General features: G+C 40.4%; 2 protein-coding genes across 3 annotated transcripts in view; one reads left to right on the forward strand and one right to left on the reverse strand.

Annotated features, from left to right (window-relative positions):
• Positions 1 to 5553, forward strand: part of Svopl (SVOP like) — a 65195-nt gene extending 59642 nt beyond the window's left edge. The window contains exon 16 of the mRNA XM_006990443.4: positions 761 to 5553. Within this exon, the coding sequence (XP_006990505.2) occupies positions 761 to 772 (12 nt within the window). The 3' untranslated portion in view covers positions 773 to 5553. The remainder of the gene's footprint in view (positions 1 to 760) is intronic.
• Positions 5554 to 7536: 1983 nt separating this feature from the next.
• The window catches only part of Trim24 (tripartite motif containing 24), a 104235-nt gene continuing 93663 nt past the window's right edge, over positions 7537 to 18108 (reverse strand). For both annotated transcript variants that reach the window (XM_076566511.1, XM_042274546.2), the window contains exons 14-19: positions 17466 to 17634; positions 15629 to 15957; positions 14815 to 14947; positions 12734 to 12808; positions 8954 to 9103; positions 7537 to 8326 (exon numbers count right to left, since the gene is read on the reverse strand). In XM_076566511.1, coding sequence (XP_076422626.1) covers positions 8117 to 8326; positions 8954 to 9103; positions 12734 to 12808; positions 14815 to 14947; positions 15629 to 15957; positions 17466 to 17634 — 1066 coding nt within the window. In that variant the 3' untranslated portion in view covers positions 7537 to 8116. The remainder of the gene's footprint in view (positions 8327 to 8953; positions 9104 to 12733; positions 12809 to 14814; positions 14948 to 15628; positions 15958 to 17465; positions 17635 to 18108) is intronic.

The raw sequence follows: 18108 nt of genomic DNA on the forward strand, positions 1-18108 counted from the left end.
AAGAACTCAGCATTGGGACACGGTAGAATGTTAACATGGTGCAATACATGCATATGAACACACCCTGGCCACTGAGTGCTGTCTTCAGGATAATTAAATACACATATATACATACCCACCTCACTGCTGTGATCATATGCACATTTTTTCAAAAACAAGAAAACAGCAAAGCCGTCATCTGTCTGGATAAACCAACTTGCTCACTAGCTTAAAGGTAGTGTTGAGTCAATAAACTTAAAAAATTTAATCATTAAAGAATATGTTTGTAGTGCCAGACATGGTGATGCATGCCTTTAATCCCATCACTCAGGACGCTGAGGCAGGTGATGTGAGTTCAAGGCCAGCCAAGATGATATTGAGAGATCCTGCCTCAACAAACAAAAACCAAGAAAACAAACAGAATGTTTATGGTGTGAATTTCTTTTTTTTTTTTTTTTTTTTTTTTTTTTTTTTTTTTTTTTTCGAGACAGGGTTTCTCTGTTTAGCTTTGCGCCTTTCCTGGAGCTCACTTGGTAGCCCAGGCTGGCCTCGAACTCACAGAGATCCGCCTGGCTCTGCCTCCCGAGTGCTGGGATTAAAGGCGTGCGCCACCACCGCCCGGCGTGAATTTCTTTAGATCATGTCTGTATAATACCAACTTTACATTATAAAGGCAGCACTGTCATTTCATAAACAAGGGTAAATGATGGATCCTAATTCCATGTAAACTGTATTAAGAACAAAGATTTAAACTAATTTCTTTTTCTTTTTTCTCCCATAGCAAATTAAATGAGGACCTACAATACTATGGCTACCAAAGGACAAATATTTGATCTTCACTGTTACTGAGTTTTTTAGCAGTTTTATTTCTGCATATGGCAATTATTTTAAGACAACCAAGGCACACACAAAACTGTAGTGGAGGGGGTCTCTTAGGAATCAATATATGCAAGCCTCTTATAGGATATATTTTTGCCAGGTGGTAGTGCATGCCTCAAGTCTCAGCATATGGGAGGTCGAGGGGGCAGGAGGGTCAGGAGCTCAAGGTCATCCTTAGCTATAAATGCAAGCCTGAAGCCAGCCTGGTTATCTAAAATGAAACAAAAACCTCAAAAACAACCTACCACCAAACCACTTAACTCCCACTACCCAAACAAACCAATAAACCCTGAAATTGAATGGTAATAAAAGGTGGAGGGTGGAGAATATAGCTTTTCTTACTTGGCATCAACAACTACTTAACCTTAGACAAAACACTTGGTATTGCTCCATATGGTCTATGGTTGAAGGACAAAGACTCTGTACTTAAGGCAAGAAACTAGACTGGTATCACTGAACTTAAATTTTGGCCTTAGTAGTTCTTTTTTAAGATACTACTTTATTCTGTATGTAACTACCAAGAAGCTGGGAATAAAGTTAACTTTTTCCATACATCATTACTCTTTTTTAATCTTAGGGACTCACTGATTCTCATGATGCATGTGCAGTTTTCCTGTAACACGTAACGACTTACATACTGTTGGTGGGTGTTGTGTACACCAAGTTCTAGTGTGAAAGGCATGCTTCATTAAGAAAACATCTTATTGCGGAAGCCCACTATAGTTTCAGATCACCAGGCTGGCTGAGGATCCCCCCTCATTAACAGTGGAGGAGATCGCAGCTGCAACCACAATGAAATGCTGCTATGTTAGCACACTGCATCCAAGAGGTGTAACCTCTGCTTAGGGAGCAAACAACCCCTTCTCAAACTGTCTATGGATGGCTTAAAATCAGTTTTTTATAAACTTAGCAGTTTAGAGGATTGGTCCCAGGACTCCTGGTAGAGAACAAACAGTATATCCTATATAGAACATTACAGCAAGTGTATTCCCTTCCTTATACTTCTGTCAACTCCAGATTGTATCTATTATAGCAACGACATGTATGAAATAATGACAAGGATGTCTGTGTATATTTAGGATGAACATTTTTCTTTTTGGTTTCTTGAGACAGCTGGAACTTGCTCTGTAGACCAGCTGGCCTCGAACTCACAGAAATCCGTTTGCCTCTGCCTCCTAAGTGCTGGGATTAAAGGCGTGCACCACCACCGCCCAGCAAACACCAAACACACTTTTTCCCCCTAAATATTTATCTGACTGGTTGAATCCTGGATTTGAAAATTGTGGATAAGCCAAGCATGGTGATGCACACCTTTAATCCCACCACTTGGCAGGCAAAGGCAGGCGGATCTGTGTTCAAAGCCAGCCTAGTCTACATGGAGAATTCCAGGACAGCCAGGACTACATGCTACATAGAGAGACTCCATCTCAAAAAGCAAAGCAAACAAAAAACACATGAATTTGAAAGAACAACTGTATTCTAGGCTTATCAAGTTATATACACGAGCCTACAACATTTCTAACTTCAAGCTATATGAAAAGCTCATGTGATGATTAATCTGGCTAACAGGCAAACAATCACCTTAAAGCCTAGTTGTTATTTCACGCCCAAACTATTAGATGGAAAACAATGCTGGCTACATTTGCAGGAGTAAGACAAGCAATCTACTGAACATCACAAGCTGGAGTTTGAAGACCCGTAGTTAAGCAAAGGCTAGCAGTGGTGGCAAGCCAAGGACAAGGCTAACGGCCCAGCACTCTCAAGATTTCAGAATTCTCAACATCTGGGGGATACTCAGGCTTATGGAACTTCACAGTGCTACCTAACACTGTCTAGCACTCAGGCTTTTGAGACAACAGCAAATCAAGCCTATAGCAAGCTATTACCACAATTTTAATGGAATCCTTGATAACTAGCTTGATAACAGCTTTTCTACAACACAAATTGCAAGCTGTTTGTGGAGACGCTTGTTTAGCACACTCAGTCATTAGTAGAAACAAATTCCAAGTCACTTCCTGATATGAACTTATTGGACTTGTTTCATAGATACCTAAAGACTGAGTACTAAAGAATAAAAATTATAGTAGAAACAGTATGTCAGGATCTAATAGTTTTGCACATAGAATCTAAGACTCTTTAGACTAATCTGTAACAGGCAATTACTTTCTGTAATATGCTGAATTCTATTTTGGAATTTAATATACACATGATGAGACTGGATTAGGTAACTGTCACTATTGATAAAAGATCACATTTTCTGGCTCACTTGTTTTGGGATTAAGGCATAAGAACATAGGCAAAGAATTTGTTCCCACACTTCCTGCAAAATGGTGGGGGATGATAAAACGTTAGAGAATGTGCAAAGACAGGATTTTGTTAATGTTGTAAACTACCAAGGAAGGCATTTCTAGGATTCAAATTACATCTATTTATTCTGTTTTAAATCCAATTGATCATTTCCACCAAAGAAAGATCTATTAAAAGCTCAGAAGTAGGGCTGGAGAGATGGTTCAGTGGTTAAGTACACCGACTGCTTTTCTAGAGGAATCAGGTTCAATTCCCAGCACATACATGGTAGTTCACAATGTCCGTACCTCATGCTTATGGAACAGAGATGGATAGATGCAAGCAAGACACCAGTATACACAAAATACAGAAATATTTAAAAAGTCCAGTGGTGACTTTAAAATGTTATCGCTTCTGAGTATCATACTTTCCACAATTTTAGGATAAAATTAATATGTTTTTTTTTTTTTTTTTTTTTTTTTTTTTGGTTTTTCCGAGACAGGGTTCTCTGTGTAGCTTTGTGCCTTTCCTGAATCTTGCTCAGTAGACCAGGCTGGCCTTGAACTCACAGAGATCCGCCTGGCTCTGCCTCCCAAGTGCCGGAATCAAAGGCTTGTGTCACCACTTCCGGGCTGGGGTGGCCTTCTTAAACTGTCCTTAGTAGACCCTTTAAAGAGACTGGGTTAGGTAACCAGTTAAAAATCTACTTCCAAGGAGGAAAATACTACAGTGTTTCTTTTTTCCTATTTGTCACTTTTTTCTTAGTTTATCTTGTGAAGGTCAAGGAAATATGTCTTAGAATTGAAGAGTTCTTCTGTTATTTATGGCCATACCACATCCCTACAGGGAACAGTGCTGCAGTTACAAGAATAGATGAGGGCTAAGATTACAGGCTCACACTAGGTCAAATACTACAAAAAGGCATTTCTTCATCAAGTCTTCCATTACCAAAGTCCCTGCTGCGGTAAAACAGTCACAGTAAAAAAATCTACCAGTTAATTTTTAGAAAATCCAAAGCACTAATCCCTGAAGAAACAAAAAACAAAGTCTCCAATTCCTGTTGCCTCAGATGTTCTTCCCATCTTGTGAAACCTCCATCGAGAAGCCTGTGACCTGACTATCGCAGGAACATAAGTCACCTGTATGGGAATTATGACAGAGTTCCCACCCAAGGCAAAATAAATGCAGCATTATCAATTATTAGTTTACATGGAACTATAAAATACTTAACTATGGCACGATTATTTGGTTGAAAAAAAATACAGTAATTGAATTCAGGGTCACATCCACAATTTTAATGACCAACCAATCACTCTATTTCCCTCATTCATATGGACTTTAGATAAACAGGAAATGAATACAACTTTCTTTTTACGACACTTTCAATTGCAACTCAAAATCTTTTGGTTCTCAGGAAGCAACTCAAATTAGTTTGGATCAGGCCTCAGCAAAAGGAGAGCCTTCTATACATGTTCAACAATATAAAAGACGTACACACTGGTAACAGCAGTGAACTGCAAACGTACCTTCTAAATGAGGAATTGGCAGTGTATTCACCATACTGGTGGGAGAGGCCTTTCTGACAGTGCTCTCAAGTTACACGTCTGCACCTCCGCTGTGTGGCAGCCAAAGCTCAGTCTTTAGCTTAGAAAGGCAAAGCTCCTGTGGTGGGGGTTACTGTACTCTTCCTCTATCGAGAAGCAGCAGGCCTGTGACTGCGGGGACCACACTGCCAGCCGCTCATGAGAAGGTGTCATTTGCCTTTATTACTGCTCAGTCCATTTATGCTTCTGCCTTGACCATGCAAGTCGCTGTCTGGGGGAGGTTCCCGACTGCCAGAGAGACCAGGTGCTTGGCACACGGGAAAGCTTTGAGTTGGAGTTAAGTAAATCCCACCCCCAGTGTGGTCTCCATATCTATAAACCTCTGCCAAAGGTAATGGTCACATTCAGCAAGAACAGTGTGTCTGTGGCAGGAGAACTTTGATCCAGGGCTCTCAGAGGTCAACGCTGGAATAAGTTTAGATCAAGGCTGCTTAATCATAATGAACATTTTATTTTCTTACCAATGTGGGGTAGAGTTCGACTGTTTTTCTGTTAGAGTTTATGACCATTTAGCTTGGATCCACCTGAACACATTGTTACTTTCAATGATCAGGTCATGAGACTTAGAGATCATGACAATAGTATTACTTATAGAAAAAAACTCAAGACATTTACTTTTAATAATATATTATGTATCATTACATGAAACATGGTTCTGAACTGTCTTTGATTCAGCAAAAACTTGTAATGATGAAATGTAACATTATTTTGAAAGGTTACTATGGCATAGACTCTAATAGTGACTGTTTGGGGTGTATTAGTAGACATTCTGGCTGAAATACATAAAAATTATGTTTACCTTATTGAAGCCCTGCCTCCCCCTTAGTGGTAATTCTCAAAATAATTTACGTAAGTACTGCTTTAACTCAAGTGACAAGTATGGAAGACAGTCTACCAGAGAACAGTATTCTAAGATAGCAAAAAGAAACGTATTGCCCAAAGTTCCACAGCTGGGGCTGGAGAGATGGCTCAGTGGTTAAGAGCATTTATTGCTCTTGCAGAGGACCCAGGTTTGGTTCCCAGCACCCATATGGTGGCTGACCATCCTCTGTAATGCCAGTTCCAGGGTATCCAACACCCTCTTCTAGCCTAGTGGGTGGGCACCAGGCGCATACACGGCGCATAGACATATATGGAGGCAAACGAGCATACATGTGAAATAAAATAAATAAATCTTTAAAATATTAAAAAAAAAAAAGAAGGTTCCGCAGCTGTTACACTCTAAATGCTGGACTTAACCACACAAGTTTTAAGGTATGTATCTCATCCACTTCCCCCAATAACAAAACAAAAACCCCAAAGCCGAGGGCATGGTGGCACACTACTTTAATCCCTGCACCAGGGAGGTAGAGGTAGAAGGACCAGAGTTCAAGGCCAGACTGAACTGAACCCCACTTCCAAGGGTCTATATATTGTCAGTTTGTTCAGACTGTGTTTGAACAACAAATGTCAGCTGCACATTCAAATCACCACAACAAATATCACCATATAACACATTATTTAGAAAACTGATTAAGACTGTTACAATACATAACTGGATTATAGATTGTTTACTTAGAGAATGGGAAACTATTGCTAATAAGGTATGCACACAACATTCTCCAGCTAACAATCTCAGAAATGTGACATGGATAGGAATCATCGTCTTTCCCCCCACCCAAACAGGGTCTCATATAGCATAAGTCTGGCCTCAACCTGGCTATGTAAGATGACCTTGAACTTTTGATTCTCCTGCCTCCATCTTCCAAGTGCTGGTACTTCCAGCTACATTTTAATTCATGGGAGGCAACGCAACCAAACACATCCTCATGCCAGCTGTGTTTTCTTCCATCAACCCAAAGAAAAAATTGTTTCTAGTCAAACAATTAAAAAGCTTTAACACTCAAAGTTTGCTATGGCAAACTAAAGATGCCCTTGTATTTGTCAAGTATTGGGCTAGTACAATGGTACAATGATTTTATTCTATCTTAATTTCATTGGTGCTTTGTTCATCTCAGCCCCCCTCCCCCCTAAAAAAACAAAACAACAAAAACCAAACAAGCAAAAGGAATAAATCTTTTTTCTCTCTCCCCAAAAGAAAATTAAATTCTAAACTAAGGCAGAGCAATGATAAAATATAGAGTTCTGTTAAAAACAAAAAACAAGTGAGCAGAGGGCCAGCAAACAGATGCTTCAGAAAAAATATTTTTTCCCACTTACACCACCCCCCACAATTGATTTCTTCCAAACCCCACAACATACTTTCCACTTGAAATGATAAAGACAGATGAAAGCCCTTTCAGGGAACTTAAACTGGGTGGCCACCAGGGCACAAGTTGAAGAAATCTTCTATCAAATATTGTATGTGTACCCTATTGTATTTTATATTTGACGGTACTACTAAAAGCCATACCGTGAGCTGGGCAGAGTGGCACACACCTTTAATCCCAGCACTCAGGAGGTAGAGGCAGGTGGATCTCTGAGTTCAAGGCCAGCTTGGTCTACACAGTGAGTTCCAGGACAGCCAGGGCTACATAGTGAGACCCTGTCTCGATAAAACAAACGAACAAACAAAACCCCAAAACTAACAAACAAGAGAAGAGCCACACTGAACACAATGAGGCTTGCTCTACGAGCATCACCTGCACAGTAGGGGAAAATCAACAGCAACAGCTAACATGCACACTTACTTCCTTAAAGGAAGCTGAAGAAAAGGTAGATCTAGGAATCCATGAAAGAATGGCCTTGAAGACCTGCTATGCCCAGCATCTCCAACAGACAAGAGAAGAACAAAACCAATAAGCAAACATTTGTTTTTCCTGATTTCCTTTAATGCATTTGCCATCTTACATAGACACTACTAGGTGTCTTAAGAGCATCTGTCTACACCTTTCCAGCAGGCACTCGGGAAAGGACTCTTCTTCCCACTCGTGTTTGGGGAGGGCTGCTTTTAAGCACAGTAAACCTAACTCTTATTGTTGACCATAATTAGTGAGTAGTAGCATTAATATTCTAAAAGGGATTACCACACACACTCATATCACACTAATTCTCAACTTACTTCAAAATCTATTTTCTTTCTATTGTAGCTTTTATTCCCGACTGTTGCATGAAATCCAAGTAGTGGGAAGAATGTCTTTTCTTTCTTTGCAGTTTCTTCTTTTTCTATCTTTCTTCCTCCTTTTATTCTTCTACACATTTCCTCTTTTTTAAATTACCAATGACAAGAGGTTAAAGAAATGGGTTATTAAAAACCAAAGTCTAGTAAACAGCAAACACAGATCAAAGAGGTCACAAACCCTCCTTTGTAGCGGTGTTAAATCACTGACAAGGTTTTGTTTTTATTTTGGAAAGGAAATTTTCTTAGAGAGTGTATGGCCGGAAGCTGCTCACTTAAGCAGCTGGCGGTCCTCCAGGCTCTTGAGACGCTTCTTCCGGGGCTGCACAAAGTCATCATCCGAGTCATCACTGAACTTAATATCTTCTGGTTCATTCCTGAATTCTAGTTTTGGAAACCTTTTTTCTGGATAAAGGTTCTTTAAAAGTTCTTCAAAATAGCTTTCAAGTTTTATACCAGCATTGGCTACTTCCGAATCAGGCTGTGGGATAAAATAAAGATAGGAATTAAAAGCCAAAAGACCAACAAATTTACTCAATAAAAATAACCTCTCACAGTTCTGTTCCTTTCTGGCATACAGCTAGTGGGGGCGACATAAAGTCTGAGAAGGCCAGCTGATAAGTAAGACTTTGTATTGAATCATTTGAAAAAGAGGTGGTGATGACAGGGACAGATCACATCAGCAAGATGACAAGATCATCATGGACAGGGATCTCAAGAATGAAAAAAATGTGGTACAACAGACGAACAAGCAGAACCAACAGAAAGACACAGTTCCAAGGGTCTTAGAAGATTGGTAAACGGAAACTTTTGGTACATTCTTATTATTTCAAGATAAGCACAGAAATCAAAGTCTAAAAGTACACAGTTTGCAAAATAAAAGGAAGGAATGGTAAACCTTATATGCACTCTAAACTATCTTGGTATGAGGGGTCTTGCATTGGGACTTAGTACATGATAAAACTGCAAATCAAGTGTGTCTTAAGTCTTCCTAGTAACTTCCTTCATACCCTGGCAAAGCTGAGGCCCAGACACTGGGGGCACCTCACTGTTGGAGCTGTCTGGGGAAAGATTACTCTTCACACGCTGTCGCCTCTCCCCATCTCACCTCATTGAATTCAGCACAGTTCTGAAAGATCAATCTGAAATCAGCTACAAAATCTTCAGGCTTTGTATACATGCAATAATCCTCCTGAAGTCTTTTCTTGATGGTTGACAAGTCCATTGGGTTTTTAATTATTTTATAATAATCAGGCACCTTATAAAACAAATGAATTATTATAATATAAATAAGTAAATTGCACCTGGTCCTATAACACATGCTACTTTTCTTCACATTATTTTGTCACTTGTGAAAAACAAAATCAACAAGCCAATCTGTTCATCAACATTTTCAAGTACCTACTGTATTTCACACACAGGTTTTGTGGCCCTTTCTCTAAAAACACAACACTTCATATTGGTGTATATTCACTGTACACAGTGTTGGGTATATGTATATACTGTATCATGACCATATCCCCCTCTTCCCTTTAGCCCACATTCCCCCTCTCCTATCCCCAGTCTCCCCTCCTAAATGCCCAGATCCCATCAGCTTTATGTCATAGATGCGTATGGAATACCAGAAGACCCATAATTGAGAGAAAATATGCAACATCTTCTGCATTTCGTTTCATAGGATTATCTCTATTTGTATCTATTTTCTAGAAAATGACATAATTTAATTCTTTATAGCTGACTAAAAATTCATTATGTAAACACACAGTATTTTTTAAATCCACTCACCTGCTGATAGACAGCTAGGCTTAGTCTATCAGCTATTGTGAACAGTGCTATAATAAATGTGAATGTGCAAGCATCTCTGTTGTAGTGTCCTCTGAACATATAAATCAGAAGAGATGAAGTAAGTATAAATGGGCAATAGACATTAAGAAAAAAATGTTTAATAACCTTAGCTATCAGGAAAGTAAAAACTGAAATTACATTGAGATTCTACCCCAGTCAGAACGGTTACCGTTAATGAACACACACACACACACACACACACACACACACACACACACACACACGGGGTGGGGGTGGGGAATGCTGATGGATATGGGAAAAGCGAACCCTTCTACACTGCTGGTGGGGATATCAATCGATTCATTATGGACATCAGTATGGAGCTGCTCAGAAAACTAAAATCAGAAGTACCCTATGACCTAATTAGCAATGAGTTTTAATGGAAAATGCCGTCATGTGTTTCCTTTTAAATCTCCTATATGCTCCCTCTTCATTATTAAATACAAAGTAATTATTAAAATGTGCATAGTGGGGCATGCCTTTAATCCCAGCACTTGGGAGGCAAAGGCAGGCAGATCTATGAGTTGGAGGCTAGCCTGATTTATACAGCAAATTCCAGGTTAGCCAGGGGTACATAGTGAGACACTGAGATCCAATCTCAAAAAAAAAAAAAAAGAAGAAGAAGAAAGAAAGAAAGAAAGAAAGAAAGAAAGAAAGAAAGAAAGAAAGAAAGAAAGAAAGAAAGAAAGAAAGAAAGAAAGAAATTGAGCAATTGTGAGGCATGGTTCACGGTTGCTGTATCTAGCAAAGCTATCTGGTAAATCTGATAAATCTGATGGAGAGGCCTGCTTGTGGTGGTGGTGCATGTCTTTAATACCAGCACTGGGGAGGCAGATTCAGGAGAATCTCTATGAGTTCCAGACCAACCTGGTCTAGATAGGGAGTTCCAGGTCATCAGAGGCTACAGAGCAAGACTCTGTTTTTAAAACAAGCAAACAAATACCCATTTAAAAAGGATGGATCAAAGTGATTTTGTTTTGTACTATTTCAAGTAGTGAAGGGCCTGATCCTCAGTTCTGATACTCAATAGCATGACCTTGAAAAGGTTAAACCTGCTGAAAATCAGTTTATACTCCCAATGAATAATCCTGGCAATTTCAGAGGATTAATGAGATGATTTTATCAAATGATTTGTATCAAGAAAAAGGGGTTAACTTGTGGCTGTTGCTACTGGTAAGCCAGAATCATAAAAAGCAACAATTTTGGGTTACATTTTTAAGTATGTACTGGCAACACAAACTTCCACCTCTTTTGGGCTTGAAAGATCCTTTCTCCTCAAGTACTTATTTCCTTTTTTGGGTTGGGGCTGTAGTTTAGTAGTTGGATATGTAAGCCCCGGGTTCAATCCACAGCACCCTAAGAAAAGTCTTACTTCCAAAAACTTAAATATTAGAAATAGACATGGTGATACAGCAGGATCCCTTCAAGTTCCAGGCCAGCATGGCTACACAGTGGCTCCCAGGCCAGCCAGAGCTACACAGTGAGATACATATTCGCTGTACAAAATAATGGGCTTAACTGCAGTATTTTCTAACATGAAATTGACTATCCCAAGTCAAATTATTTATGAATTTTCTTCTTTCTAGTTTGCATTAATTTTTTAAAACCCAACAAACCACAAATAGACATGTAATTGGGAGGTGGAGGTGGGAGGGTCAGGAAATTCAAGGTCATTCCCCCTCTACACTGTTTGAGGCCAACCTGAGAAACAGGAGATCCAGTCTTAGAAAACCCAACCAACTACAAGCCCATTTATTCAGTTTCAGAGAGAGCTGCAGGTGCCACAGAAAGAGAACATAGTTTAGGTATGGGATCCTTTCTGATACTGTAAAGGTACCAAAGTTATTCCATATTTGCAATAATCTGGGTGGGAAGAGAAGGTTATCCAAGAAACAAAGTACCAGCCAACTGCCATTAACATTCATCTGTCTAGTGAAATCACGTCACTTGTAGGACGATGAGTAAAACTTGGTATCACCATGTCAAGTGAACTCAATGAGAGAGAAAGAGATACTACATACGGCATGTGAGTGGACGATGTGGAGGAGGAAGAGCCTTAAAGTGGCAGAGAGGAGACAAGACAGGGCAGTGGGAAAACAAGAGACAAATGTTGTCCTGTCTTATGTGGAATTTAGATTTAACACCGCACCCCCAACCCCCACATACATAAATGCAGTACACACATGTACTACAAGGAAACAGAAGGCTTGGGGAGAGGAAGGGAATCATGGGAGAAGATGATCTACGAGGATAGTGAGGGTGTGTGTGTGAAGGTGAGAAAATGAGCAAACTAAATGATGTCTATGTTTGAAAACAGCATATAAAATACTTGGTTTCATTATGACAACTAAAAAAAAATGAATTAAAAAAAAAAAAAAAGCCAGGCGGTGGTGGCGCATGCCTTTAATCCCAGCACTCGGGAGGCAGAGCCTAGAGAATCTCTGTGAGTTCGAGGACAGCCTGGTCTACAGAGTGAGTTCTAGGAAAGGTGCAAAGCTACACAAAGAAACCCTGTCTCGAAAAACCAAAACCAATACAAAACAAAAATTAGCTTGTACTTAAGACGATAGCAGTGTGTGTGTGTGTGTGTGTGTGTGTGTGTGTGTGTGTAAGATCTGGATTAGGAGTCTGGGGAGAACGCTTAGTCAGCCAAGTGCTTACTATGCACCCTGAGGACATGATCTGACCACAAGCACCCATGTAAAACCCCAGGCATGACAGCACACACTTAGAAAGCTAGTCCTAAGGAAGCAGAGACAGGAAGATTCCTGTGGATTACTGGAGAGCCAGCCTGGACTAATACATGAGTCCTAAATCCCACAGAGAGATCCTGTCTCATAAAACCACATTTAAGGTTGATCTCTGCCCCACCCCGCCCAATACCTGCACATACTCCCTCACAGGACCACCCACAAAAAAAAAAAAAAAAAATTGTATTAGATACAAGAAATTATTGAAATGATAAAGAAATCAGGTTCTCAGAAATCAAATTAAAAAAAATTATCCGACCATGTAAACAAGTACAAATGACACTAATACTTACAGTTAGAGGAACAGGGTCTTGGAAAGCCAGGCTCATTTCATGGCAGTAAAGAAACAGAAGCAGACGTTCACATTTCTAGTGAAAAACACAAATAATAAAACAATGAAATCATAGCTTATTTCCTAAAACAATTCACAGGCCTCAGAATAAAAATTAAAGCCTGAGGAATACATAAGAAACATTGAATCTAGCCAGGCAGTGCTGGCGCACACCTTTAATCCCAGCACTCAGGAGGCAGGTAGATCTCTTTGAGTTCAAGGCCAGCTTGGTCTACAGACCGATTACCAGGACAGTCAGGGCTACACAGAAACCCTGTCTAGAAAAACCAAAAACCTAAACAAAAAAGAAAGAAAGGAGGGAAAGAAGGAAGGAAGGAAGACAGACACAGACTCTCAATCTTTGACTTTTGTATTCCATTAACTAACAACTTAGGAAATATGGATCGAGTTCCTGTAATTAGGTCAATAAACCAATCTCACTAGAAAACACACATTTCGAGTTCCTCAAGACGAAACTGCCTCCCTCCATCATTCTACTCCAGCTGTGTGAATCAACAGTCACTGGAGGAAGCAATGCAGTGCCCAGTGAACATCTACAGTACTGGCAACAAGAGCAGGTTCCCTGTATTACACGCCAATTCTCAGATTGTTTCTTTTTTGGGGGGGGTGGGGGGAGGATGGGGAGGTTGAGATAGCTTCTCTGTGTAGCCCAAGATGTCCTGGAACTCACAGAGATCCACCTGCCTCTGTCTCCTGAGTGCTGGGATCAAAGGTGTGTGATACCACTGCATGACTTATTCTTTTATAAAATGCTGTCAATTTTCAAAAGAGTCTGAGAAACAAAATCAATTAGTGATAAAAAATAAAACAGGACAAAAATTGAAGTAGGCAAAATTTAAAAGCTTAGACTAAAGCTAGGCATTATATCTCATTCCTATAAACCCAGGGATGGGAAGCTGAGGCAGGAGGATCACCATCTGATGACAGACTCTACTAACGGTGACACCCTGTCTCAAATTAAAAACAAACAAAAACAAAAATCAAAACCAAAGCTGGGCATGGTGACCTGTAATCACAGGTACTTGCAAAGTTGTGAACTCAAGGCTAGCATATGCCACACAGACAGTTCTAGTTTCGCCTGACCTACAGAGTGTGTCCTCACGTTAAAAAAAAAAAGAAAAGAAAAAAGCCAAGCTTTAGGTGGGCAGTCAGCAGAGTGAGGAGTGCCTGGACTGAGTTCCAAGATGGAGTGTAAGAAAGCTGGATGCGCTGCTGCATCCTTAAAATCCCAGCAGTACAGATGTGGAGAAGGGTGGCACCTTAGGGCTCACCGCCCAGGCAGCCTCCCCTGATCCCTAAACTCCAGAGCAATGATTATGTTTAAAGAATAAATTCACCTGAGGCTGTCTTCTAGCACTACCCCTCCCAAATCAAAGCCCAGCTCTATCTACGAAGGACATACAGTTCATTCTGTTCAAGTATAGTATTTTAAATTACCTAATTAAGTTTTCTTGTGTTTAATTAAGAAGCTACAGTTCTATGTAAGCACAAGGACCCAGATTTGGATCCCTAGCACCTAAGTAAAAAAATCAGGCCTGATGGCATCCAGCTGTAACTCTAGTGTGAGAGAGGAGGAGGAAAGAAGTGACAGCTTAGCCCTGGGAACTTCAAGTTCAGAGACAGGCCTTGTCTCAAAAATAAGATGGGAGGCAGAGCCAGGCAGATCTCTGTGAGTTCAAGGCCAGCCTGGTCTACAGATTGAGATCCAGGACATGCACCAAAACTACACAGAGAAACCCTGTCTCGAAAAAACAAAAAAAAAAAAGTGGAAAGCAAAAAAGATATGTTAGGTCAACCTCTGGCCTCCATGTGTAGAGGCATGAGTTAGATCCCACAGACAGACAGACAGACAGACAGACACACACACACACACTATTGATTATTTAAAATTTGTATTCTTCTGCGTGTAGAAGGAAAGGGGGAAAAGGAAAGATTTAAAGGACAAAGAATTCAGTATAAAAATCAACACATGCAACAAAAATACTAATTAATACCCAAGTGTGGAAATGTTCAAAAACTTACCCTTTTATCTATTGGTGTTAATTTAGTAAGGCCTTCGGTTTTCCTTTTTTCTGAGTTGTGACTGGGAGTATCACAATCATATTCAACTTCTGGCTTAGATAAGTCTCGGCAGAAAGTACAAATCCATTCTCCACTGTTGGGAAAACATACCTTTGAGTTCTGAGTATATCAGGTCTCTCTTTCCCACCCTTCCCACCACCTGCAGACCTGCAGGCCATCTATGACATGTTTCTTTGGCATGGGTTTTATTCTTTGCCTATTTATCACTTACTACTAGGTACAAAGCAGTATGGAGAAGAAATGGCAGAAATTTGATGCAAAGGTCTAAGAAGTTGGTAGTATTAAAGTCACACTTCTGATCCTCCCCTCTCTATCTCCTCCATGCCACCAAGGCCAGCTAGGGCCCATTATTTATCACAACAGATGAGCTTTCCGAGAAGCACAAACACTAGGAGGCAGCGAACTGTAGATCAGAGTTAGAGACTTTCAAGTATGCATTTGTGCCAAATGGAATTCAATCTTTATAAAGGTTTTGTGTTATTAACAATTGTCAAATACTTGTAACGACTGTTACATTTAAAAAGCTCTTCCTCCCACCTTACCCTCTTCTCCCCCTCTCCCTTTACTCTCTCCTTCCACTCCCATGTCATTGCTTCCAATTACATCCATTTTCCTCTAAAGTGCTGTGACTTTTTCTATTTCCCTGCAGCAGTGGGGGACAGCACTCTGGGCCATGTGTATGCTAGCCAAGAAGCTCTAGCACTATGCCACACTCCTAACAACACGCTTTATACTTCAGAGAGAGTAGTTTTACCTCGGGAAATTTGTCAATGTGGGCACGTGACAAGTGAGGTGGAATACTTTAGGACACTTTTCACAGCAAAGGAGTTCCCCTCCATTTTGACAAACTGCACACCAGTCTTCATTGGGGTCATCCTCCTTCCTTGTCTCCCCGACATGCACAGGGGACTTCTGGGAGGCATCCAGGCACTCAGGCTTTCCATTTGAGGAATTTTCCTGATGAAGTCCAGGTTGATCTCCTGTGCTATCAGGAGCATCAGATCTTAACATAGCTTCCTCAGAAGCAGAGCTCTGATTACTGTTTAAGAGGAGGGAAGTAAGTATACTTCTTGGATAGTTAGTCTGCAACCAAAGAGAGAACATTATTTATATATGCATGCATGTTTTGAAAGTAATCTTTTTTAAAGACAAAGTGGGCAGTGTGGAAGTCAATCACATGAACTTTAAAGATGGTTTACTGAAGCTACTAATTCAAATTACATTTCAGACACTGTGCTGGCTGGTTTTATGGGTCAACTTGACAAGCTGAAGTCATCTGATAGGAGGGACCCTCAATTTAGAAAATGCCTCCATAAGATCGGGTTGCAGGCTAGCCTGTAGGGCATTTTCCTAATAGTAATTGATGGGGGAGGGTCCAGCCCATTGTGGGTGGTGCCATCCCTGGGCTGGTGGTCCTAGGTTCTATTAGAAAGCAGGCTCAACAAGCCGGTAAGCAGCACCCTCCATGGCCTGTGCACCAGCTCCTTCCTCCAGATTCCTGACCCGTTTTGAGTTCCTGTCCTGCCATCCTTTGACGAACTTCGAAGTGGGAGAATAAACTAAATAAACTCTTTCCTCCCCGAGCTGCTTTTGGTCACGGTATTTCATCACAGCAATAGAAAGTGTAACTAATACAGACACAAATATTATTCTGCCAGAATGAAACTAAATTTTGTGTTTGACCCTAGGATGGTGAAAATTCCTAATCAAAACCATAAGCTTTTATTTAAAATATCTCCTTTAAATTTTGTTTCTGAAATTTGAAAGTAACAAATGTGGATATAATTAAACATAGACATTCTTTGGAGGTAGTTATTTCCAAATTTAATTTCTTCCAGGACAACAAGTTGGCTTAGTGGGAAAAGGTTATCAGAAAACCCGAGTTCACTCCTTGGAACTTCCCGAGTAGGAGAGACTCTAGTTCAGCAAGTTGTCTTGACTTCCACATGCCCTCTGACACCCCACCCCCACCCACCCCCCGGCGCCCACACACATTAAAAATAAAATGTAATTTAAAATATTTTTAGTTTCATGTCTAGAGAGCTAGCTCAGTAGAGAACTAGGGTTCAGTTCCCACTACGTACATGGTGGCTCACTCACAATCACCTGTAACTCCAGTCCCACACCCTGTACAGACCTGTACAAACATCAGACACACATGTGGTGGACACACAGGCAGGCAAGACATTCATATAAACAAAATCAATCAATCAATCTAAGTTGGAAAATTGAGCTTGTTCTACTGTCTTGTCTTTCCTTTCTCCTTCCTCTTCTTTTTCTAAATGTAATGTGGGAATTCTGCCCCAGCCTCTGAGTAGCTGGAATCGGAAGCACACACTACTGTGCCTAGTTTATCTCCATTATTACAGTAAACCTCTTGCAGTTTGCTGAATTCTCTTGGTACCCATCACTAATGCCAGTCTCCATGGGGCTGTAAGATCCTTTGACTACTGTCCATAGGGTTTTCCCCTCCACAGATGCCCGTGGAGCTTCTGTTCTCATACTATAGTCTACTTGGTGGGTGTTGTATCAGGACTATCCTTTCCTTGCCTCTTAAATGGGAAGAGTACTGTAAGCACTGATGTAATTACATTTTGAGTTCTAGATTCTTCATCCGATTCTTGTTTTACTATAACAACAGGAAAATCATAATTTTCAGGTGGTCCACTGTTTTCTTGTTTTATTCGGATTGGCTCCAACATGACTACTGGGACTTTGTGTGTAGAATCAGCTCCTGCTGGTTTGCTGGAAGAGCCAGAGCTGTGAGGGAGAAAGGAAGAGGGGGATACAAAATTAGACAACCTAAAAAGTAGTAAACTGAAGAACATCCTGGAATAATGTAACTTCACAAGAATAACCACATTTTATATCAGCAGTGAATGATGTTAAAATACAATTGTGGTATTAACACCAATTTCCTTGATACCAGAAAGGCCTACAGACTAAGCTTTCAAATAGATTTATCATGTATCTGAAAAGATAAGTAAAACCTAATTTAAGTATTCTTAGGCTCTCCAACTGCTCAGCTAGATCTGGGGTCTTAGAACTAACATCGTTTTACTCTTTCCCAATTCCCTGTCTAGTCACAAGAACTCTAGGGACAACAAGAACTCCAGGCCTTCTAGTCACAAGAACTCTAGGGACAACAAGAACTTCAGGCAGGTTGTGTTAAGACACTAGAATATCATTTGTTGGTGGTTGCTCTTTAAAGGGAGTAGCTGGACCACTAGCCAG

Source organism: Peromyscus maniculatus, chromosome 3 (assembly GCF_049852395.1).
Source record: "Peromyscus maniculatus bairdii isolate BWxNUB_F1_BW_parent chromosome 3, HU_Pman_BW_mat_3.1, whole genome shotgun sequence".
Classification (NCBI taxonomy): Eukaryota; Metazoa; Chordata; class Mammalia; order Rodentia; family Cricetidae; genus Peromyscus; species Peromyscus maniculatus.